This window comes from Somniosus microcephalus, chromosome 4 (genome assembly GCF_052327205.1).
Source record: "Somniosus microcephalus isolate GS21.2 chromosome 4, FLI_Smic_1.0, whole genome shotgun sequence".
NCBI lineage: Eukaryota > Metazoa > Chordata > Chondrichthyes > Squaliformes > Somniosidae > Somniosus > Somniosus microcephalus.
The window spans coordinates 322,743,688-322,769,805 of NC_140990.1; the positions used below are offsets into that span (position 1 = coordinate 322,743,688).

At 47.6% G+C, this 26,118-nt stretch overlaps 1 protein-coding gene across 3 annotated transcripts in view; it reads right to left on the reverse strand.

Annotated features, from left to right (window-relative positions):
- slc49a4 (solute carrier family 49 member 4) overlaps positions 1 to 26,118 on the reverse strand; it is a 97,020-nt gene that overhangs the window by 43,511 nt on the left and 27,391 nt on the right. For all 3 annotated transcript variants that reach the window (XM_085986842.1, XM_085986841.1, XM_085986843.1), the window contains exons 3-6: positions 22,781 to 23,049; positions 13,640 to 13,769; positions 10,109 to 10,217; positions 9,026 to 9,093 (exon numbers count right to left, since the gene is read on the reverse strand). In XM_085986842.1, coding sequence (XP_085842968.1) covers positions 9,026 to 9,093; positions 10,109 to 10,217; positions 13,640 to 13,769; positions 22,781 to 23,049 — 576 coding nt within the window. The remainder of the gene's footprint in view (positions 1 to 9,025; positions 9,094 to 10,108; positions 10,218 to 13,639; positions 13,770 to 22,780; positions 23,050 to 26,118) is intronic.

Consider the following 26,118-nt stretch of genomic DNA (forward strand, 5'->3'; position numbering starts at 1 on the left):
TAGTTAGGCCTCAGCTAGAGTACTGCGTGCAGTTCTGGTCACCACAGTACAGGAAAGATGTGAGGGTACAGAGGAGATTTACAAGGATGTTGCCGGGAGTAGAGAATCTTAGCTATGAGGAAAGACTGGATAGGCTGGGTTTGTTTTCCTTGGAACAGAGGAGGCTGAGGGGAGGCCTTATTGAGTTGTATAAAATTATGAGGGGCATAGATAAAGTGGATATAAAGGACTTATTTCCCTTAGCAGAGGGGTCAAAAACCAGGGGGCACAGATTTAAAGTAATTGGGGGAAGGTTTAGAGGGGATTTGAGGGGAAATGTCTTCACCCAGAGGGTTGTGTAGGTCTGGAACTCACTGCCTGAAAGGGTGATCGAGGCAGGAACCCTAACCACATTTAAAAAGTACCTGGATGTGCACTTGGGATGCTCTAGCCTGCAGGGCTACGGACCAAGAGCTGGGAAGTGGGATTAGGCTGGATAGCTCTTTGTTGGCCGGCGCGGACACGATGGGCCGAAATGGCCTCCTTCCGTGCTGTAACTTTCTATGATTCTATGTTGCAAGTCTGAGGCTTACTAGTACGTGCGTGAACATAGGTCAATGTAATCACATGGGCCCCGATTTTCCCCGAGCCGTCGGGTGGGGTTTCAGGCAGGCGGGGGCTGAAAAATCGCAGAAATAGGGGGTCGCGACCCCCCCCCTGCCCGACTTTCGCCCCCGTGTTTCAGCGCGACCCGAATCAGTCCCGCCCGCAGCAGGCGGGAATGGTCGGCGGGAGCCTAATGATCAATAATTGGCATGTTTAATCCTATTTTCAGGGTCCCTTGGAATTTTCAGCCTTTCCCCACGTAAAACACGCCTGGTGGGAACACCGCTGATGAAACCTGGCGTGAACAAAGTTGGCTTGCTTGCTTTCAGCTGCAGGTCAATCAGGACTGAAGAGATTTAATCAGACAGCATTTGTAGGCTGCAGGACCTTGTTGCTGAAGGCTTGGGGCAACTTGTTGAAGGCTTAGGCACAGCTGTGGAAGGTTGGAGCCTCAAACACTTCTCCAGTGTGAGCTCCTGGGAAGCCCCTCTCACCACCCTAACTCAGCGCCTCCTCAACGGAGGCATCTGCCAGAAGCATGGGAGGCCTTTTGTTCCTTCCCTTCCTGGCATTAGAGGATCTCCAACAGCAGAGGAGGCTGGAGCAGCACCAGCAACAGCACCAGCAACAACAGCAGCACCAGCAGGAGCGACAGGCTGCGGCTCAGCCACCTGAGGCAGCACAGGCCAGAAGGGGCCAGCGCATGGAAGGCTGTCAGCACAGGAGATACCCCCCAAACAGGGTCTACAGACACAGGGCGAGCTACCTCAACATGACTGAGCAGCAGTGCCAGAGGCAGCTCCGACTTTCGTGAGAGGTTGTGACTGACATCTGTGCAATGCTGCAGCAAGACCTGGAGCCCAGAGCACCAGGTCGACACTCCTTACCAGTGGCCAAAGTCACCACCGCATTCAACTTTTATGCCTCAGGCTCCTTCCAAGGATCAGCAGCAGCATCTCCCAGGCAGCCGCACACACTTGCATCAAACAGGTCACCGATGCCTTCTTTGCCCTCGCGCACACATCCATTTCACCAGGGATCGCACAAGTGTGAGGGCACGAGCGCTTGGATTAGCTCAGCTGGCAGACTTCCAAGGGTGCAGGGAGTCATTGACTGCACACGTGGCCCGGAGTTTTTGTCAACCGCAAGGGCTTCCACTCCCTTAACGTTCAGCTGGTGTGTGACCACAAGGTGGTGATTTTGCAAGTTTGTGCTAAGTACCCTGGCAGCTGCCATGACTCCTTCATACTGCGCCAGTCTATTCAGTCCGCCAAACAAACTTCAAGGATGGCTACTTGGGGACAAGGGATATCCCCTGCGCTCGAGTAATGACGCCGTTGAGGAGACCAGCCAACGAAGCTGAGGAGCACTGCAACTCCAGCCACATTATCGAGCAAGCCATTGGATTGCTGAAGATGTGCTTCAGATGCCTCGATAGATCAGGTCGACGACGACAAGGAGGAGGAGAACGGAAATGAGCATCCTGCAGAGGCCCGTCAACCAGCGGCACCAGTGCGCGAGAACATTGCCGGGCGGAATGCAAGGAACGCACTCATCCTGGGCAGATTTGCGTAGCCTGGTACATCAAACACTGCAGCCTCACTGCTTCTTAATTGACCATGGACAGTGGCCCATGCCTGCGCATTCCTACCTATTTGACCAGCTTGCTGACATCTGCAAGTTATCCTCAGGCCTCTATATGATATCCCCACTCGCCAAATAACAGACGCCATAACTGCAGCAGTTGCCACCAGATTTTTAATATACAGGAAACTGATGGCATTAAAACTATTTACAAGACTTTTCACCCAAGTGACTACCCTTGTGATTAGTGGTGCTTTATTTTTCTCTTACGCGTGCTCCTACGTAGTGGTACCCCTGTGGCTTCAGCAGATGTGGAGGCCCCTTGCTCACTTTCCTGCTGCGCCTGTCTCGACACCTTTGGCGGGCGTCCTCTGGGGTGGCGAGCCTGTGAGGGCTTGCCAGCAGTCTGCTGCTCCTGCGGCTGTGCAGGGCTTGAGACTCCTATCTCACTGGGGTGTGGACTCCGGCGGGGCTCTGAAGTGGCATGGAAGTGTGAGCGCGTGGAGAGGAGCCCCCACTTCCTTGAGGTGTGCCAACAACCTCCCTCTCATGGGTCAGCTCCCCCTCAGCGCCTGCAAGTGGCTGGAGAGCACCTTGCTGCACATCAGGGGGCCATGGGGACCCGTCTCAGCACTGGAAGTCCTGCTCAGAGGGACTTCCATGAAGGTCTGGTTTCGGTGCTCAATAGATGCCCATCACTCCTCAAGAGATGCCATTCTATTCAGAGCACTCACCATGTTTTCGATACCCTGGCGACTAAGCTCCTCCATGGCCGCAGCCCTCCTCTCCTCGGCCGCAGCCCTCCTCTCCGTGGTGATGCTTTCATGTGCCAATGACTCCAATAAGGCTCTGCTCATGCTCAACATGGACTCCTCCATTCGCTCCACACTCGCAGCGACCCTGGAGACAAAACCTGCCAGAGACTCCTGCATCTGTGCACGGAGATCCATCACCTCCTCTCTTGCGGATGGACCCAGAGGCATAGGGTCGACATGCAGCTGAGCTGAGCTGGCAGAGCCCCGCGCCCTCCGACGAGGACTCTCCACTGCTGTCCCTGTCTCCACACTCTGCTGATGCTCACTTGTGAGCTGTGAAACACCAGGTGACAACACTACTCTATGTCCCGAAGGTCCCACCGAGGTGTGAGTGTCTGCGCTGGTGCTGGGTGCGCTTACTTCTGCTGATGCTGCGCCCTCAGAGGTTGGAGCTTCCTCTGAGGAGTCTGGCTGCAAAGCCTCTTCCTCCTTGGCAGTGGCGACGGGGGCTCCGGATGGTCCTGTGGGGGAGTAAAGGAAAGAGTTGGAGATGTGATGCCAAGGCTACTTGCACATTGGATTTGGCAGATGCTCATAAGTCCAAATGATATGATTCTGAAGCCACATCAGCAACTCATGCTATGTCAATGAGAGAGATGGGGAACTATTCCGTCACCAGCTTGCACTCTTGCTCCTGTCTCTCCTGCCCCAGCTTCCACAGGCACGTCAGCCCCAGCAATCTCCATCACAGCTTCCTCGCAGGGGCTCAGGTGGACGACTGAGGGTGGTCCTCCTCCAGTCCTCGCATGCTCTCTCCTATTGTGAGCTCTCTTTTCCTGCAATGAGGGAGACAAGTGGAGTTTGAGTAAGAGTGCAGGAGTGAGTGTACAGATTGCATAGCATAGATACTTAGAAGGAGACAAAGATGGTGTGAGGCTGCAAGACCAAGGGCCCTCCTTGTGTGTTGTCAGTTGTGTTCCAAGCATCAGAGTGAGAGGCAGTGTGAGGGCTGCATGGTGGAATAGTTATGTGAATGTGAGCATAGAGAGATAGGGAATGGGTAAGGGTGCATGGATGTGACTGTGAAGTGGGATGTGGAGGAAGAGATTGCTGAAGCCGAGTGCTGTTGGGGAAAGGCAATGGGGATCAGGTTGAGGGTGATGGAAACTTCATACTTACTTTTCCTGTACGGTGAAGGTCATGGAAGCGCTTCCTGCACTGCATCCAGGTGCCTCCCAGAGAGTTGACCTCTGCAGCCACCTCCATCCAGGCAGCCCTGGTCTCTTTGGGAGGCCTCTTCCTCCCTGAGCTAGGGTAGAGGACCTCCCTGTGGGCCCTTACCCCATCCACCAATGTCTGCAGTGACGTCTCGTTGAATTTGGCGGCAGCTCGGCCTCTGCCGCTGGCAGCGGCTGGTGCAGGCTCCTCTGCCATTCTGCAAGACTGGTTGGGAAGCCTGCAGAGGTGGAGAAGCTTGCTGGACACTTTAAAAGCACCACGAATGATGACATCATACTGTGGGGCGCTCTGACTGGAAATGGACAATTAGCAAGGGTGCCCACACGCTGGAAATAAATTGGCCACTTGAGCGAAAATTGCGTGCAGCCAGCTGACCCATTTAGATTCGGGTCGGAACCCGACAATTCCCCGCACCTTCGGGAAAATCGAGGCCATGGTGTTTGGGGGGTGAGGGGTGGAAGGGAGCGAGGGACTGAAGAAGTGGGGCCTGGTCTCCCAATTGTCACCAACAATAGAAAGGTACTACTGGGGTAGTTTTCCTACATTATACCAATTACTACACTTCAAAAAGTACTTCACTGGCTGTAAAGCGCTTTGGGATGTCCTGGGGTTTTAGAGACGCAGTATAAATGCAAGTCTCTCTGTGTGGAGGATAAAGGCTTGCATCTGAACATAAGAAGTAGGAGCAGGAATAGGCCATACGGCCCCTTGAGCCTGCTCCGCCATTCAATAGGATCATGGCTGATCCAAACCTAGACTCACGTCCACTTCCCTGCCTTCTCCCCATAACCCTTAATTCCCTTATCAGCTAGGAAATTGTCTATCTCCGCTTTAAATTTATTTAATGTCACAGCTTCCACAGCTCTCTGAGGTAGCAAATTCCATAGATTTACTTCCCTCGGAGTGAAGAAGTTTCTCCTCATCTCAGTTTTGAAACGGCAGCCCCATATTCTAAGATTATGCCCCCTAGTTCTAGTCTCACCCATCAGTGGAAACATCCTCCCCGCATCCACCCGATCAAGCCCCCTCACAATCTTATGTTTCGATAAGATCGCCTCTCATTCTTCTGAACTCCAATGAGTAGAGGCCCAACCTACTCAACCTTTCCTCATAAGTCAACCCCTTCATCTCTGGAATCAACCGAGCGAACCTTCTCTGAACTGCCTCGAGAGCAAGTATATCTTTTCTTAAACATGGAAACCAAAACTGTACGCAGTATTCCAGGTGTGGCCTCACCAGTACCCTGTATAACTGAAGCAAGACTTCCCTGCTTTTATACTCCATCCCCCTTGCAATAAAAGCCAAGATTCCATTGGCCTTCCTGATCACCTGCTGTACCTGCATACTAACCTTCTGTGTTTCATGTACCAGGACCCCCAGATCCCTTTGTACTGTAGCACTTTGCAGTTTCTTTCCATTTAGATAATAACTTGCTCTTCGATTTTTTCTGCCAAAGTGCATAACCTCACGCTTTCCAACATTATATTCCATCTGCCAAATTTCTGCCCACTCACTTAGCCTGTCTATGTCCTTTTGCAGGTTTTTTATGTCCTCCTCACTCACTGCTTTCCCTCCCATCTTTGTATCGTCGGCAAACTTGGATACGTCGCACTTGGTCCCCTCCTCCAAATCGTTAATATAGATTGCAAAGATTGGGGTCCCAGCACTGACCCCTGCGGAACACCACTAGTTACTGATTGCCAACCCGAGAATGAACCATTTATCCCAACTCTCTGTTTTCTGTTAGATAGCCAATCTTCCACCCATGCCAGTATATTACCCCCAATCCCGTGATTTTTTATCTTGTGCAGTAATCTTTTGTGTGGCACCTTGTCAAATGCCTTTTGGAAGTCCAAATACACCACATCCACTGGTTCCCCTTTATCCACCCTGTTTGTTACGTCCTCAAAGAATTCGAGCAAATTTGTCAAACATGACTTCCCCTTCATAAAACCATGCGGACTCTGTCCGATTAAATTATGCTTATCCAAATGTCCTGTTACTGCTTCCTTAATAATGGACTCCAACATTTTACCAACCAAAGCTGTTAGGCTAGCTGGTCTATAGTTTCCAGCCTTTTGTCTACCTCCCTTTTTAAATAAGGGCGTTACATTAGCAGTTTTCCAATCTGCTGGGACCTTTGGTGGGAAAATTACCACCAATGCATCCGCAATCCCTACCGCTACTTCTCTCAAGACCCTAGGATGTAAGCCATCAGGTCCAGGGGACTTATCCGCCTTAAGTCCCATTATCTTACCGAGTGCCATCTCCTTAGTGATTTTAATCGTGTTTAGCTCCTCCCCCCCCTATAGCCCCTTGTTTGTCCAGTGTTGGGATATTTTGAGTGTCCTCTACTGTAAAGGCTGATACAAAATATTTATTCAGCGTTTCTGCCATCTCCATGTTCCCCACTACTAATTTCCCGGTCTCGTCCTCTAAGGGACCAACATTCACTTTAGCCACCCTTTTTCTTTTTATATAACTGTAGAAACTCTTGCTATCTGTTTTTATATTTTTTGCTAGTTTACTTTCATAATCTATCTTCCCTTTCTTAATTAATCTTTTAGTTATTCTTTGCTGGCTTTTAAATGCTTCCCAATCTTCTATCCTCCCACTAGATTTGGCTACTTTATATGCCCTTGTTTTCAGTCGGATACTATCCTTTATTACTTTACTTAGCCACGGATGGCTGTCTTTTCTTTTATGCCCCTTTTTCCTCAGTGGAATATATTTTTCTTGAAAGTTGTGAAATATCTCCTTGAATGTACACCACTGCTCCTGTACCATCTTACACCTTAATCTATTTTCCCAGTCCACTTTAGTCAACTCTGCTCTCATACCTTCATATTCTCCTTTATTTAAGCTTAGTACGCTGGTTTGAGATCCAACTCTCTCGCCCTCCAACTGAATTTGGAATTCAACCATGTTATGGTCACTCATTCCAAGGGGATCCTTTACTAGGACATTTTTTATTAATCCTGTCTCATTACACAGGACCAGATCTAAGATTGCCTGCCCCCTGGTTGGTTCAGTAACATACTGTTCAAGGAACCCGTCCCTAATGCACTCTATGAACTCTTCCTCAAGGCTGCCCATTATACAGTACACGGTGATGGAGCACCAAGCTTTAATTATGCCTAATGGACATAATTGATCATATGTGATGGGACAGTTGTTTTGAGCCAAACCAGGGGACGAAAATTGAAAAAAGATAACTGGAAACTGGAGTTTCCCATGCCAAAGCTGAAGCATGTCTTCACATTTCATCTTGTAAAAGAGATAGTCATCTTGCATCAAATAGATCTCGAGTCTCAAAGGGAAATTGATCTGGATAGGGATAAAAGATTATAGCCCTGCAGCCCATTCATCTGAAAGTCCAATCTGAGGATTTTGTTTAGAAAAATTATATCCTTCCATTCCTTGTTGGATTAGCAATAGATCAAAGGGCATTGGTGGCCTCAGAGCCATAAAGAGATGGAGCACACAAAACCTAGAGAAACATAGGGGGGAATTTTCCCAGCCCTGGGGAGGCGGGACTGCCGGGAAAATGGCAGAAACTGGGAGCGGGTACTGAACCCGCTCCCAACCCGTCTCCGTGCCATCTTTCTGGGAGGCGGGTCCCCGACTCACGCAGGAACCTGTCTCCGAGGTGGGAAGGGGATTACAGCCAATTAACTGCCTGTTAACAGGCAGTTAAGCGGCTTACTCCCATTTTACCCCTGCAAGTGCGGGCTTCCCGACGGCTGCGAACCTCACCAGGGTCAGCGAGGCGAGCAGTGGGTCTGCCGGGAGGGGGGGGTAAGAGAGGGAGGGATCGCAAAGTCCGCTGTGGAGGTGAGTGATGGGTGCAAGTGTGGAGAGGTGAGTGTAAGGTGCTAGTAAAAGCTTACTTATCTTTGCTTCTTCCTGCAGGCTTCAACCCTTGGGGATCCGGAGGTGCCTCATCTCAACGGCAGAGATGACAGAATGATGCAGCAGCCATCTGATTTCTGCTCATACGCTGACGTCCTCTGTCACCGGCTTTCCCTTAATTGGCCGGCTAAGCCCTCAGGGTGGGCTTAACAAGGTCAATCAAGGGAAAATAGCGTGGGTTGGCCGGACGTCGTTGGGGGCGGGACTGAAACCTATTCCTGCTCCTATTTCTTATGTGCTCATGAAACCCGACAACCAGCAGTCCCGCCCCCAACGCGTCCCCATTGACAAAATCCAGCCCATACAGCTGTTGCTCATCTCAGTACAGGAAACTTTGGTTTATCCGGGAGGTTAACTGTCCGGCATGCTCGAGCCACCGGCAAAAATCAGGAGCCGTTTCGTTAGGTTTTTTTTCTTTTCGTTGCTTTTTTTTTCCCCACCAGTCAGGCTCTGCAAGGTCTCGCTGAAGCTGTTGCTAAGCTACAGAGACGCTTGCAAGGTACGGCCGACTGTTTAGAAGCTGTTGAAAAGCAACAGGGTTTGTTGCCAGATAAGGAGCTCAAAATCTCCGTATGTTTCAACATTAGCGCTGGTTTGTCCAGCAGTTTTGATGGGACGGCAACAGCTCGGTCCCGTCGGTGCCGGATAGCACAAAGTTTCCTGTACTAGATACTTCCACCGTGGTGCATTAAATTGTCTCCCTCGTGTGAACTGTGAAACACATTAATACAATGATACATTTTGTCCTTCCAAACTTGGGCCGAGAGCATGTTCTGAGCCACGCAGTGCATTTATCCCCACACCACGTTCTTAAAGGGACAGCATCCTGGAAAATATTGCGCTCACATAAACAGGTGACTATATGGTTTGAAAGTGAAACCTGACAGAGAATCTATGTTTGGATACGTTATTATAAGTCTCTTGGGTAGATAAATGTAAATAGGACTGACCTTGCAATCACTATTCCAACAACACAGCCACCGATTACTGACCAAAACCCAATCCAGCCAGCATCAACCTAAAAAGAGAAAAGTTAAAAGAACACAATGAAGTGGTTTACTTACTACTGCCTCTTTCAAAACAAGATATTATTCAGATCTCTCTATAATGGGCTGCCGTAGAACAATAATGTTGGACCTTACAGTTACAGGTGGTGTTCTAGTTGAAAAAGGCACCTGTTGCAAAGGAATTATAGAATAATACAGCACAGAAGGGGGCCATTCAGCCCATCGCGACTGTGCCGGCTCTTCGGTAGAGCGATCCAACTAGTCCCACTCCTCTGCTCTTTCCCCAAAGCCCTGCAATTTTTTTTCCCCCTTCAAGTATTTACCTGAAATATAGAATGAAAACCTATTTTTGACGTTCTTGAATCTCTGGGCCATGCACCATTCCAAGAGTGTGCAGCATGTCACTACTTCTTAATCTCACTGGGAGATCCAACCAGGATGACTGACCACCGACTTGGAACCTTTGCTCAATAAGTGTTCTCGATAAGGCTGCAGTACACAGCACCAAAGATTTTCTTTAAAGAAGCATCCATCTATTTATTATATCCTTCACATCACTTATAACTGAAGGCTTGCTCGATCAGAAAAACCTTAAAGACAGATGCCCAATTTGCACATTCTCCCCGTGTTTGCGTGGGTTTCCTCCGGGTGCTCCGGTTTCCTCCCACAGTCCAAAGATGTGCGGGTTAGGTTGATTGGCTATGATAAATTGACCCTTAGTGTTAGGGGGATTAAATACGTGGGGTTACAGGGATCGGGTGGGATATGTGTCAGTGCAGGCTTAATGGGCCGAAATGGCCTCTATCTGCACTGTGGGGTTTCTGTGATTTCTGTGAACAATGAAGATAATCCTGAAGTAACAACCTGGGCAATTACATCTGGCTAATTCTTTGAGGTAACCTGGGCACGTTGCGCCAAGGAGCCATACCTGCATGCTGTAGAGGAGCTGGCATATTAGAATTGTTTTAAGGAATGGTGTCTGAACTTTTGATCGAAGGAGAGGCAAGATCGATCCCAATTTCTTACCTGGCTCACTTTGAGTGGTGTTAGAATTACATCCAGTACTCCTGACCAACCCGCTAATATTCCCAGAGGTACGGCAAAGGCAAACGCAATCATCAGAAACCTGAAATTGCTACGGTGGCAAGAAAAAAATATTCAAAACATTACTTGCAGGTCATGCCTGTGGCACTGAACCAACTTGTATACAACAGTTATCTCATACTGTAAGAAGTTGCTTGAGGTTGTATCTTCATTATGACAAGACAAACCAGGGGTCACAGTCTCAGGATAAGGGGTCGGCCATTTAGGACTGAGAGGAGGAGAAATTTCTTCATTCAAAGGGTTATGAATCTTTGGAATTCTCTACCCCAAAAGGGCTGTGGAGGCTCAGTCGTTGAGTACAGGTTGGACCCGGGTAATCCGGCACCCTCGGGACCAGGCCGGTGCCGGACCATTGAAAATTCCGAACCACTGAAGGTGTCGAAAGTCACCACAAACACCGCCACCACCTGCTCCTCTTCTTCCTGCTGCTGCCCTCCCTGTGCCGCCGCCCACGGGCTGCTCGGGCTCGATCGCTCCGCCGAGCCGTCGGCGATGCTGCGCGGTCCAGGCGCTGATCCTGACCCGAGCCGGACCCATCCCAGGGAGGGAATATGACAGCAGGACCTTCCTCGTGCTGGACCACTGAAGGTGCCGGACCGTCGGGTGCCGGATTACCGGGGTTCAACCTGTATATTCAAGATAGATAAATCGATTTTTGAATATTAAGGGAATCAAGGGATATGGGGATAGTGCGGGAAGGTGGAATTAAGGTAAAAGATCAGCCATGATCTTATTGAACTGAAGAGCAGGCTTGAAGGGCCAAAGAGCCTACTCATGCTCCTATCTCTTATGTTCTCGTGTTCTTATTTTAGAAGTCTTACTAAACAAAACGTAATCAGAGTATTGTCACAAGCTGTTAACAACCCAGCAGCTATGACAAATGTTCTTTACGGATCCCTTATTATAACGTGTACATACGAGTTCAGTGAGTCACAGACCCAATGGCTTAACGGGTAAACATGCGGCACAGTATATTACTGAGCCATAAAGACCACACAGGAAGCTTCTAGGTTTGATTGCCAGCCTGTGCTCCATTAGCATGAGCTGAACCACAGCGGCAGATGGGCACACCCAAGTAGGGAGTTAGCCAAGGTTCCTACTAATGATTATTATCCAGTGAGCCAAGCTAGAAAGTGCATACATATGGGCAGAATGAGTTTAGCTACAACGTCCCCTCCTATTAGGGGAGAAGAGAAACGCTTGCCAACATTCGTTGTTTCGAGGCTCACACAAAGAATGGCCTATTGGGTAAGGTACCAGATGGCTACCACCATCTGTGGAACCATTTCACAGCATCAGTTATGGCCTTCAGAGGATGACAGAGGAGCATCCACAAAATAAAGTTATCGGAAAGAACTAAAATTTTGAAGAAAGACTTGCATTTATTTAGCGCCTCATCGTATCTTGCAAACATTGTACAACATTTCACATACAATAAATTACTCTGAAACGCACCAATTGTTATCTGGCCATATTGCACTCAGTATAATCCCACAAACTGAGTCAAAATCCTGGAACTCCCTACCTAACAGCACGGTGGGAGTACCTTCACCACACGGACTGCAGCGGTTCAAGAAGGTGGCTCACCACCACCTTCTCAAGGGGCATCTAGGGATGGACAATAAATGCTGGCCTTGCCAGCGACGCCCACATCCCATAAACGAATAAAAAAGATGAATGGATGAAAGGACAGTTAATCCGTTTGTTTTTTGGGATGGTAGAGGAGGAATGTTGACCAAAATATCAGAACACCCTAAGCTTTTTCCCGAATAGTGCCATGGAATCCTGAACATCAATTTAAATCGTCAGAACAGGCAAACAAGAACACCTCGAGGGAAAACCTTTTTACGCAACGAGTGGTTAGGATTTGGAATGCACTGCCTGATCGGGTGGTGGATGCAGATTCAATAGTAGTCTTCAATAGGGAATTGAATAAATACTTGAAGGAGAAAAAATTGCAGGGATATGGGGAAAGAGCGGGGGAGTGGGACTAACTGGATCGCTCTTGGAAAGAGCCGGCACAGACTCGATGGGCCGAATGGTCGCCTTCTGTGCTGTACTATTCTGTGCTGTTCTATGATTATACCTCATCTGAGGGTCAGCAATGCAGTCAAAATATTTTAAGTTGGAAACTGTTATGCTTAGCTTCCTAGTGGTCAGTTAACTTCCAATTAGGTACTTTAATGAACATAAAACAAGACATTATTTACAAGGCTCCCTTAATGTGCTTCCATTTCAATTCACATGCAAATATAAAACTTGAACAAGTACTGCACTTAAGTATCAGGTTAAATTATGTACTTAAGTCCTCAAGTGTGGTCTGAACCTACAATCGCCTATAGAGACAAGAGCTGTAATAACTGGATCAAGCCTTACTCTGGTCAGAGGTTTTAGATCTGGCTTCACCAAATCATAGAATGGTTACAGCACAGGAGGAGACCATTCGGCCCGTCAAGCCCGTGCCGGCTCTCTGCAAGAGCACTTCAGCTAGTCCCACTCCACCGCCCTTTCCCCGTAGCCCTGCAAATGTTTTTCCTTCAGGTATTTATCCAATTCCCTTTTGAAAGCCACGATTGAATCTGCCACCACCACCCTTTCAGGCAGTGCATTCAGATACCTGAAGCAGATCTACACTCACAAGGACACAAAGGGAGTAAAACCAGCAAGAACGTGAAGATGGTTTTCTGACTGCCATAACTGCATTCTGCATTGTTCTTATGGGATATGGGGATAGCGTGGGAAGGCGGCGTTGAGGTCGAAGATCAGCCATGATCTTGTTGAATGGCAGAGCAGGCTCAAAAGGGCCTGATGGCCTACTCCTGCCCAAATTTCTTATGTTCTTATTCACCATCTTTCAATACCATATCTAATACCTTAAGATTGAGGAGGTTCAAGTCACAAGTTGAGTTCTTCTTGAAAGATCATTCAAAAAAAGGAAAAAACAATAAACCTTGGAAATATTTTTACGATGATATGGTGCTGTACAGGATAAAATCACAAAGTTAAAATGGAGAGAGAATTAATAACAAAAGCCCCTGATAAAAAGGAATTACGAAGAAACTCATATATCCAGCTTTAACTCTGATTCTGGATTCAGTAACCAATGTGCACAGAGGGAGTTCAATTTTAATACTTAATTACATGATCTTCAAGACTGATTAACAGTGTAGTCACAGTAGCAAGTTCAGAATTGATCTAATCTGATAGCATCAAGGGATATTTATAAAATGTTCCTAGGTACCTGAAGTAATGCTTTTCCTCACCCATCAGTAATGGTTCGTGGATGAAGATACTCTACATTTCAAAAATAGCACAAGGCTCTTGTCAATCACAGATCACCTGGTGCTACAAAAGCTCTGCTCAGCATCAAGATCTTAACAAGGTCTAACGATGTCTCGTACACAGAATTCTCAGCGCTGCCTGAATGTAAATTACCCAACAGGACCAACTTACCCAAGAAGTCTGCAGAAGCTGCTCCTGTAGTTGAGCCTCTGGCTTGCAGCAGCTATACTGGGCGGAAGAGGAGGTTGAGATGGGAAGTAGGCTATCACAGCGGCCAACAGCAAAGCAGTCACGCCAAATTCTGGAAGAGGAAAAAAAAAAGTCAGTGTCGTGAAATACATTGACACTGATTGGAGAAATCTATTCTTGTGGAATGAATAAGACTCGGTGATCAAACCCAATTCGGACAAAGAGTCTTAGCATCGGCATGCTGGCCACACCGTTGCACTGTCAGCATCACTCTGCCTTCGAAAGTATCCTCTTTCTTCCTTGTTAAAAATAAAGCATCCTTGGTACTTAGACCAAGGAAGTAGCATAAACATGTAGCTACGCATTATATTTACAACTTGGTGACCCAGACACTTGAAACAGGTTGGTTTATCCACTCACCAATGTTCCCTGTAATTTTTTTTGGGTCACGTGGCCACTTAAACGGGCTGTGTGGACCCGAGTGGGAGTGGTGGCATTAAGGGAGCTGAGAGGAGAAGGCCCAGAACACAGCACGGAGCTGAGCGGGAGTGGTGGCATTAAGGGAGCGGAGAGAAGGCCCAGAACACAGCACGGAGCTGAGCGGGAGTGGTGGCATTAAGGGAGCGGAGAGGAGAAGGCCCAGAACACAGCATGGAGCTGAGTGGGAGTGGTGGCATTAAGGGAGCGGAGAGGAGAAGGCCCAGAACACAGCACGGAGCCGAGTGGGAGTGGTGGCATTAAGGGAGCGGAGAGGAGAAGGCCCAGAACACAGCACGGAGCTGAGCGGGAGTGGTGGCATTAAGGGAGCGGAGAGAAGGCCCAGAACACAGCACGGAGCTGAGTGGGAGTGGTGGCATTAAGGGAGCGGAGAGGAGAAGGCCCAGAACACAGCACAGAGCTGAGTGGGAGTGGTGGCATTAAGGGAGCGGAGAGGAGAAGGCCCAGAACACAGCACAGAGCTGAGTGGGAGTGGTGGCATTAAGGGAGCGGAGAGGAGAAGGCCCAGAACACAGCACGGAGCTGAGTGGGAGTGGCGGCATTAAGGGAGCGGAGAGGAGAAGGCCCAGAACACAGCATGGAGCTGAGTGGGAGTGGTGGCATTAAGGGAGCGGAGAGGAGAAGGCCCAGAACACAGCACGGAGCCGAGTGGGAGTGGTGGCATTAAGGGAGCGGAGAGGAGAAGGCCCAGAACGCAGCACAGAGCCGAGTGGGAGTGGTGGCATTAAGGGAGCGGAGAGGAGAAGGCCCAGAACACAGCACGGAGCCGAGTGGGAGTGGTGGCATTAAGGGAGCGGAGAGAAGGCCCAGAATACAGCACGGAGCCGAGTGGGAGTGGTGGCATTAAGGGAGCGGAGAGAAGGCCAGAACACAGCACGGAGCTGAGTGGGAGTGGTGGCATTAAGGGAGCGGAGAGGAGAAGGCCCAGAACACAGCACGGAGCGGAGTGGGAGTGGTGGCATTAAGGGAGCGGAGAGAAGGCCCAGAACACAGCACGGAGCTGAGTGGGAGTGGTGGCATTAAGGGAGCGGAGAGGAGAAGGCCCAGAACACAGCACGGAGCGGAGTGGGAGTGGTGGCATTAAGGGAGCGGAGAGAAGGCCCAGAACACAGCACGGAGCGGAGTGGGAGTGGTGGCATTAAGGGAGCGGAGAGGAGAAGGCCCAGAACACAGCACGGAGCCGAGTGGGAGTGGTGGCATTAAGGGAGCGGAGAGGAGAAGGCCCAGAACACAGCACGGAGCCGAGTGGGAGTGGTGGCATTAAGGGAGCGGAGAGAAGGCCCAGAACACAGCACGGAGCAGAGTGGGAGTGGTGGCATTAAGGGGGCGGAGAGAAGGCCAGAACGCAGCACGGAGCTGAATGGGAGTGGCGGCATTAAGGGAGCGGAGAGGAGAAGGCCCAGAACACAGCATGGAGCTGAGTGGGAGTGGCGGCATTAAGGGAACCGAGAGGAGACTTAAAAAACAAAAAACAAGGAGTGACGTCACAGGAGCAGGTAGGTGATTGATTGGAGGCGGAGTATAAATCGAGCGGGAGGCCCAGAGAGCGCAGACTGGAGCAGCGAGGAGGTGGAGTACCTCCAGCGAAAACAACAACTACAAAACAGCTAAAGTGACGTCACCACCTGGGAAGGAGCTGATTGGTGAGTAGCTGGTAAGTGTTTCTAGTTAATAGTCTATTAAGTAAAGGCATGGCAGGGCAGCTTAGTCCCGTGGAATGCACAGCCTGTGCCATGTGGGGACTCCAAGACGCTTCCCGTCTCCTGGACAACCATATGTGCAGGAAGTGTCGTCAGCTGGAGGAGCTCGAGCTCCGGGTTTTGGAGCTTGAGCAGCAGCTGGCGTCACTGCACTGCATCTGTGAGGCTGAGAGCTTTGTGGATAGCACATTCCAGGAGGTGGTCACCCCACAGATAAAGAGTGTGCAGGCAGAAAGGGAATAGGTGACCACTAGACAGAAGGAGGAGGACCAGGCAAGTAGTGCAAGAGTCCAAAGTGCATCTCGCTCTCCAACCAGTATTCGATTCGGAGTACTGGTGAGGGCGATGGTTCCTCTCAGCAGTATAGCCAGAGCCAAGCACCACGGATGGCTCAGTTGTACAGGGAGGGGGAGAAAGAAGAGTGGAAAAGCAATTCGAGAGTTAGGGGAGCAAGTCACAGTCACTTGGACAAGTGTGGATTAATTAAGGAAAGCCAGCACCGATTTGTTAAAGGCAAATCGTGTTTAACTAACTTGATTGAGTTCTTTGATGAGGTAACAGAGAGGGCTGATGAGGGTAATGCAGTTGACGTACTATACATGGATTTTCAAAAGGCGTTCGGCAAAGTTGAAGCTCATGGAATAAGAGGGACAGTGGCAGCATGGATACGGAATTGACTAAGTGATAGGAAACAGGGAGTAGTGGTGAATGGTTGTTTTTCGGACTGGAAGGTGGTACAGGAAACTTTGGTTTATCCAGAGGTTAACTGTCCGGAATGCTCGAGCCACCGGCAAAATTCAGGAGTCGGTTCAGTAAGTTTTTTTTCTTTTCGTTGCTTTTTTTCCCCCCACTAGTCAGGCTCTGCAAGGTCTCGCTGAAGCTGTTGCTTAGCTACAGAGACGCTTGCAAGGTACGGCCGACTGTTTAGAAGCCGTTGCTAAGCAACAGGGTTTGTTGCTAGATACGGAGCTCAAAAGCTTCCGTATGTTTTAACATTAGCGCTGGTTTGTCCGGCAGTTTTGATGGGACGGCAACAGCACGGTCCCGTCGGTGCCGGATATCACAAAGTTTCCTGTATACAGTGGTGTTCCCCAGGGGTCGGTTCTAGGACCACTGCTTTTCTTGATATTTATTAATGACTTGGACGTGGGTGTACAGGGCACAATTTGAAAATTTGCAGATGGCACACAACTTGGAAGTATAGTGAACAGTGAGGAGAGTGGTGAAATTTAAAGTAGAAAAGTGTGAAGTGATACATTTTGGTAAAAATAATGAGAGGACGTATAAACTAAATGGTACAATTTTGAAAGGGATGCACGAACAGAGACACCTGGGGGTATGTGTGCACAAATGGTTGAAGGTGGCAGGGCAGGTTGAGAAAGCAGTTAAAACGACTTACGGGATCCTGGGCTTCATAAATAGAGGTATAGAGTACAAGTGTGGAAATTATGATGAACCTTTATAAAACACTATTTCGGCCCCAACTGGAGTATTGTGTCCAATTCTGGGCACCACGCTTTAGGAAGGATGTGAAGGCCTTAGAGAGGGTGCAGAAAAGAGTTACGAGAATGATTCCAGGAATGAGGGTCTTCAGTTACGTGGATAGACTGGAGAAGCTGGGGTTGTTCTCCTTGGAGCAGAGAAGGTTGAGAGGAGATTTGATAGAGATGTTCAAAATCATGAGGGGTCTGGACAGAGTAGATAGAGAGAAACTGTTCCCATTGGTAGAAGGGTCGAGAACCAGAGGACACAGATTCAAGGTGATTGGCAAAAGAACCAAAGGCGATGCAAGAAAAAACTTTTTTTACGCAGCGAGTGGCTAAGATCTGGAAATGTACTGCCTGAAAGGGTGGTGAAGGCAAATTCAATCACGGCTTTCAAAAGGGAGTTGGATAAGTATCTGAAGGAAATAAATTTGCAGGGCTACGGGGAAAGGGCAGGGGAGTGGGACTAGCTGAAGTGCTCCTGCAGTGAAGCGGCATGGGCGCGATGGGCTTCTTCAATGCTGTAACCATTATGATTCAAAATTCCGTAAATGTGTGGATTTTTCAATTTAAAAGCGAGCTCACCTGGAGCAAAGGGAGCACTGCCAGTCACACTTTTTTTTTTAAATTTTTTTTTTTTTTAATTGGTTCATGGGATGTGGGCGTCCGCTGGCAAGGCCAGCATTTATTGTCCATCCCTAATTACCCACGAGAAGGTGGCAGGAATGACGTATGAGGAGAGATTGTGTCGATTGGGCTTATACTCACTGGAGTTTAGAAGATTGAGAGGGGATCTCATCGAAACCTATAAAATTCTGTCAGGCCTGGACAGACTAGATGCTGGAAGGATGTTTCTGATGGCTGGGGAGTCCAGAACCAGGGGTCATAGTCTAAGGATAAGGGATAAGCCATTTAGGACTGAAATGAGGAGGAATTTCTTCACCCAGAGAGTGGTGAACCTGTGGAATTCTCTGCCACAGAGGGCGGTGGAGGCCAGTTCATTAAATATATTCAAGACGGAGTTGGATATATTTCTTAAGGCGAAAGGGATCAAGGGATATGGGGAGAAGGCAGGGACAGGGTACTGAATTTGGATGATCAGCCATGATCTCATTGAATGGCGGAGCAGGCTCGAGGGGCCGAATGGCCTACTCCTGCTCCTATCTTCTATGTTTCTAGGACCGCTGCAGTCCACGAGATGAAGGTAAACTGCATTACACCCACAGCCAGGATACACCTGTGGAAATATTTTCTCGAGTACCTACTCTGCCATACATTCGTTCTCCACAAACCACTTTCATCTCCTCCTCCACCTACTATTCCCCCCACTCCCAGAATTAAGAGCTCTATTTTTTTTTTTAAAACATGGATGAGACTGCATCACAAAAGATTGCAAATTAAGATCAACAGCGCTAAGTTCAAGATTACTGTACAGAACGGTGCTGGCTGACGATTGCCAATTTAGAGAGAGAGAGCCAACAGCTCAAGTTCTCTTGATGGCACGCCCTTCTCTTTGAAGACAAGAAAATAAAAGTTAGAACCAACTGTAAAAGCTTCCCCACCACCTCCCCAATTTAATTTGATCAGCTAAAGCATCAAACGTGGGCACGAAGGCAGGTTGAGAACACATGGAGAGGAATCTGCTGAAAGAGCCAACCCAGGGTGCCACAACAATTATGTCATTTCAGCAGCATTCATTGTTTCAGCAACCGTGAGCGATTAGTCTTGGCAACCAAGTCTGGCCCGGTTGTCTCCAACACTTTCCTTTTTAAGCAAGATAGATATTCAAAAAGAGAACGGCACCGTTTCAAGAATTCTGTTAGCTGATTAGAAGGACTCAATTTAAATTAATGACATTTCAGCTGCGATTCGCTCTACAGAAGTGGACATTTAAGAGCTGCCCGTTAATCAGCTGCTTAATTTCCCCATTAAGATTTCAGTGGGAGTGCAATTTTTTTGGCATTGTGGAAAAGTACGGCGAAAGGACGACTGGATCTTGCTCCAAAAATGTGGCAGGTTTAGTAGAACTGCGACTTTGCAGTAGACAACACAAAGAGCATTCTAACATCTGAGCGAGCACAATGCAATCAGCGTGCAACGCAAACAGTTCAAAAGAAAAACAAAACGTGGTTGCGGAGCTGAACACGAGATCCTTTCCGGTAAGCCAGCACATTCATATACCAACTGCTTAAGTTGTACAAAATTGCTACTGAGCAGCTGTTCTGATAATGACCTTAGTAAAAACAGGGTTTAAAAAGAAAAAGTTTGGTCACAGGGCATGGATTGACAAAACCCATCACGGGGCCACAAAAGACACAACAGTGAGTGAGGTGTGATTGAAATAAACTGCAGCAGGAATACATAATGGAGGAAGTGCTTTTCTCCAAAAAGGGCCATTATTCCGTAGCCTTTGAGTCAAGTTATTGGCACTAGCTAGCTCCATTAATGGCATTAATCTGGGGCATGCAATACTGTAAATGGATAATGGCGTTGGCTCAAAACTGCCTCTGCTGTCAACAGGCGTGATCTAATTGAGGTGTTTAAAATTATAAAAGAATTCCATAGAGTATACAGAGAAGCTATTTCCTCTGGTGGGGGAACCCAGGACAAGCGGGCACAATCTTAAAATTAGAGCTAAGTCATTCAGGAAGCACTTTTTCCACACAAAGGGTAGTGGAAATGTGGAATTCTCTCCCCCCAAAAGGCTGCGGATGCTGGGCCAATTGAAATTTTCAAGATGGAGATTGACAGCTTTTTTTAATATTCGGTAAGGGTATCAAGGTCATATGGATGAAAGGTGGGTAAAAGAGACCACTGCAAAACAAGACAGCAGAATTCCATGATACAGTAATCATACATAAACTCTGGATGGATGGAGCGAGATTTATGGATTATCACTGTTGTCAACTTAATGTTCTGTGTTATATTCCAATTATTTGGGAGAGTACACAGCAACTGTGCGCATTATTTGTGGACAAATTTACATCAACAACATTGAACAGGATCTGAAGCTTTCTCCAGCAAGTGGTATATCCTGTGATCCAGTAACGTGTTCTGTCTGTCAGTTAGGTGTATAAACTTGTCAACGAGCAATCCGTGATAAAACAGAGCTTGCATGGAACGATTAGACAGGCTATTAATTTGTATCCAAAGCCCTGATCCGAGACAGATTCCTAGGCATGCCAAAAGTCCCGGGTGTCTGGAGAAGCCACTTAAGGCATTTGCATGATATACATCACGAGGCAATCATTTCCAAAATACTAGAATGCCTAACAGAAAGGGGTGGAAAGAGATAGCAGTCAAGAAGCAATAGAAGCATTCACTAACTAAGAAGATAAGAATTAGGAGCAGGAGTAGGTCATACGGCCCCTTCGAGCCTGCTCCGTCATTCAATAAGATCATGGCGGATCTTCGGCCTCAACTCCACTTTCCCCATATCCCTTAGTGCCCAAAAACCTATCGATCTCAGCCTTGAATATACTCAATGACTGAGCCTCCACAGCCCTCTGGGGTAGAGAATGCCAAAGATTCACCACCCTCAGTGAAGAAATTCCTCCTCATCTCAGTCCTAAATGGCCGACCCCTTATCCTGAGACTTGGACCACTAGTTCTGGACTCTCCAGCCAGGGGAAACAACCTCTCAGCATCTACCCTGTCAAGCCCTCTAAGAATTTTACTAAAGCAAAATACTGCGGATGCTGGAAATCAGAAATAAAAACAGAAAGTACTGGAAATACCCAGCAGGCCAGGGCAGCGTCTGTGGAGAGAGAAACAGAGTTAAAGTTTCAGGTCGATGACCTTTCGTCAGAACTGAATTTAACAAAAGAATTTTATACGTTTCAGTGAGATCACCTCTCATTCTTCAAAACTCCAGAAAATATTGGTCAATTCTACTCAATCTCTCCTCTTAGGACAATCCCCTCAGCCCAGGAATCAGTCTAGTGAACCTTCGTTGCATCCTCTCAAAAGGCAAGCATATCCTCCCTGAGGTAAGTAGACCAAAACTGTGCACAGGACTCCAGGTGTGGTCTCCCAAAGCTCTATGTAATTGCAGCAAGACCTCCTTACACTCATACGCCAATGCTCTTGCAATAAAGGCTAACATACCATTTGCCTTCCTAATTTGTTGCTGCACCTGCATGCTAACTCTCTGTTTCAGTTTATTCATTAACTATGCTCGGTTTCTTTACATGTTATATCCTGGAGGCACATGTTGTATACCAAGAGTGGTAAGGAGAGGGAGAGACTCAAGATATGTATGGAGGAGGTGGGGCCATTCAGCGAAGAAAAAAAAACTTAGCCCACCCCTACCCCCCTCCAACAGCTGTTTTGTAAGCGATTCTAAGGTTCCTTTGATCACTCTGCATAAACAACTTCCTGACAGCAAGAAGTTCAAACCTGTCCGCTCGTTTTATTGTCAGGGTTTAACTCGAAGTAGTGTTCCAGATTTAACTTTTCTAGACGGTTTGTTCTCTTACTAGCAGGGGGTGCCCGGCGTTGCCAGGGCAATTTTGGGGCGCGCGGTCTCCCTGCCCCTGTCTGTCCCCTCTGTCAGGCCCGGTGCCGTTGTGATACCGACGGTGCGGGGCCTAGCGCTTCAGGCCCGGTCGGGCTCTGGGGCCGAGACGGACCCCAGCTGAGCTCCCCCGCGGATCGCGCGGTTGACGGCCGGCCGCTGCCGATGACCCACCCGCTGTGTGTAAACTTACCTGCCGCTCCCGGAGTCGCAATGTGGGGGTTTGTTTGGCTGCTGTTGTCACTGTGGGGATGAAAAAAATGGCGGCAAAGTTTAGGGAGACTGGAGGATTAGGTCCCACCCGTGACGCACCGATTGGTGAACCATCAGGTCACTGAACTGTACGATTGGTGAAGCAGCATGTCACTCAACCTGACCTGCTGAGTTTTTCCAGCATTTTCTGTTGTTATTTCGGATTTCCAACATCCGCAGTATTTTGCTATCGTACTAATGAGAGGTAGGATTAGTCAACCGCTAATGAGTGGAGTTTTGAGGATTTTTGTATACTGTCCGAACAATGTGTGTGTGACCAAAAAGTAAATACGCCTATGAGAGTCCCCTAATGATAAGCTTTCTTTTGATGTAACGCACGTGTAGGTACGCTCCATAACTTGAGTGTGTATAGCCGGACAGACAGACAGACGGAAGGACAGATCAACCGCTTTTATATATAGATAGATAGATACAACTCTACAAAGGTTCCCCTATTAGGTGGTTTCTCGCAAGACTGAAGGCTTCTACAATTCCTCACGTTACCATCACCATCTCAACCAGGCCCGCATGGGAAAGCACAGAGTAGAGGCTAGGTCTTCTCAGAAGGAGAGAATACTAGCTGGTGTGCTGCATACACCTCCGGGTATCGAGGCAAACATCAGTAAAGATTAAGAACAAGGAAATAGAGCAAATTATTCTTCCCGTTATTCACCTGCGTATAACAGAGCTTGAATACGGTCCTTTATAGAGTCAATGTCATTGCTGGAGGCAGTAAGCAGAGGCGTGGTGCCATTGGGTGCCGGAACTACCAAAGGGCCGACCAAAAACGCAAAAGCCCCACCAAAGTAGTTGAACAGCGATGCAATGGCAGTGGCTGTAGCTCTCTGGTCTGGAGGGAACCAGGTTGTCGAGAGAAATGGAGGCGCATTCACAACGGCAGGGCCAGCTAATCCATTGAGCAGCTGTCCAGCGTGGATCAACCTTAAAAGCACAGAACAAAAATTACAACAGTGAATCGATGCCAACATTTACTGTGCGTATTAACGCCAATGAAATCTTATTCAGAATCATTTTCAAGTATCAGAATTTCAACACAATAAAAAATGAAAGGCAATATGAAATGAAAACAAAGACTGTACAAGTGAATAAAGCCAGCTATGAAGTGAAGGTCGAAAACAGCAGCTCTTCAGAAGCAATGAACAACTTTCAGACCAAAGCCAGAAGATGCTTCAGTCTAGTCGAGTCAGGACCAGCTATTCATCCAACAGGTTTAGTATCCAATGCAGGGGCTTAATGTTTGCAATAGTAAAGGAGAACTGTCCAATAAAGATACGGTGCATTAAAGTACGAAAGCCCATTTGTTGAAACTACCTTTGCCATTGGTACCAAGCCAAATAGTTGAAATAGCCTTTTTGGAAACATTTCATCTTGCACAGTGCCAAGAATATTTTCAAAAGGCTTCACAGTCGTCCTTGGTTGGCCAGGACAATCGCAGCTTTGTCAGCCCGAGCAAAATGGCAACTCAATAATGCTTTAAACCCCATGACAACACGTTGACAAATCAGTAGATTACTTCAGCAGTGATTAAAAAAAAACTTACAGAACATAGTGCACTACAGTAAGGCATTGCTGATGAATGCATTCAACGCCAGGTACCACTGACATTTCTTTTCAAGCTCCCATTTACAAAGAGGAAGGAGCCTGTTATTGCAACTAGAACATGTCAATAAATTCATTGACCAAAGGCATATTAGTGTACCTGAAAGGGGACAAAATTCTAACCTTTGTGTGCTAGAACAATTTTTAATCTGAAATGGGCTCTACCATCACAAGGATTAGAATCATAGAACACAGGAGGAGACCATTCAGCTCATCGTGCCTGCTCTTTGAAAGAGCTATCCAATTAGTCCGATTCCCCCGCTCTTTGTCCATAGCCCTGCAATTTTTTTCCTTTTCAAGTACTTAGCCAATTAACTTCTGAAAGTTATTACTGATTCAGCTTTGGTAGGAAGAATAGAAAAATAGAACACTTAAATGGTGAGAAACTTTCAAATGTTGGTGTTCAGAGAGATTTGGGTGTCCTCGTGCAAGAAACACAGAAAGCTAGCATGCAGGTACAGCAAGCAATAAGGAAGGCAAATGGCATGTTGGCCTTTATTGCAAGGGGGTTGGAGTATAAGAGTAAGGAAGTCTTGCTACAATTGTACAGGGCCTTGGTGAGACCACACCTGGAGAACTGTGCACAGTTTTGGTCTCCTTATCCAAGGAAGGATATACTTGCCTTGGAGGCGGTGCAGCGAAGGTTCACTAGATTGATTCCTGGGATGAGAGGGCTGTCCTATGAGGAGAGATTGTGTAGAATGGGCCGATACTCTCTGGAGTTTAGAAGAATGAGAGGTGATCTCATTGAAACATTTAAGATTCTGAAGGGGATTGACAGGGTAGATGCTGAGAGGTTGTTTACCCTGGCTGGAGTGTCTGGAACTAGGGGGCAAAGTCTCAGGATAAGGGGTAGGAGACTGAGATGAGGAGGAATTTCTTCACTCAGAGGGTTGTGAATCTTTGGAATGCTGTGCCCCAGAGGGCTGGGCATGCTGAATCTTTGAGTATATTCAAGGCTGAGATAGATAGATTTTGACTCGAGGGGAATCAAGAGATATGTAGATCGGGCGGGAATGTGGAGTTGAGGTCGATGATCAGCCACGATCTTATTGAATGGCAGAGCAGGCTCAAGGGGCTGTATGGCCTACTCCTGCTCTTACTTCTTATGTTATGTTCACCATCCTTTCAGGCGGTGCGTTTCTGATCATAACGGCTCACTGCATTAAAAAAAAAATTCTCCATCTCCCCTCTGGTTCTTTTGCCAATTACCTTAAATCTGTGTCCTCTGGTTACTGACCCTCCTGCCAGTGGAAACAGTTTCTCCTTACTTTATCAAAACCCCTCATAAGTATGAACACCTCTGTTAAATCTCCCCTTATCATCTGCTCCAAGGGGAACAATCCCAGCGTCTCTATTCTCGCCACATAACTGAGTCCCTCATCCCTGGTACCATTCGAGTAGGTTACCAGCATTTCACAACAAAGCCCCTCCACAGAAAGTGATGTACATAACACTATACATGTTGGCTAAGGATTTACCAGAAATGTGAACAAAAAAAAAAGAATTTCGTCAATCAATAACTTGGTAGAATTCCTTGAGAAGAGTGTGCAAGATGTGCACATGCAAAAATAAAATAAGCATCATAGAAACTGAAATTTGCAGAATGGTGTAATTCCTTTATAGACTTGAAATTTTAGTTTATGGGCCAAAAGTTGCCAGTAGGATTAGAGGGGTACGATGGGTCCAGATATCATTTGGCAATACAAGTAGGGCAAGTGATTTGTTATGGCAAAATATCCTGTGAATTTCCATACTTACCAGGTGTAGTGTAATTACTGCCCATGTCCCTGCGGCAGTGAAAACGCTGGCATCCAAGTGCATTTGTGCAATAACAGATCACTTGCCACTGCAAATCATTTCCTCTAACAACAGTCAGGTGTTAATTAAAATAAGTACTTGTACAGTAATGCCGTAGGCTCTTGTTTGTTTGGACAGGTCTTGACACGCGCGCACAAACCCATTATGGTGCTTACGAAACTACTTAGAAAACATTGGTAGGGCTCCTCTTGCCTAGGTTGAGAGAGCAGAGGTGCAGGTTGGCAACAGCTAAAACTTCAGGAGTCCCAAGTACACGTAGTGTTTCACCAGCTAAAAGCAACCGGCTTAGCAACAACTACTACTTGCATTGATATGGTGCCTTATTAAACGTTCCAAGGTGCTTCACGGGAGCCTTATCAAACAATATTTGACACCGAGCCACATAAGGAGATATTTGGACAGGTGAGCAAAGGTTTGGTCAAAGAGGTAGGTTTTAGGGAGGAGAGGCGGAGTGGTTTATGGAGGGAATGCCAGAGTTTAGGGCTCAGGCAGCTGAAGGCACAGCCGCCAATGGTGGAGCCATTAAAATCAGGGGTGCACAAGAGGCCAGAATTGGAGGAGCGCAGAGAT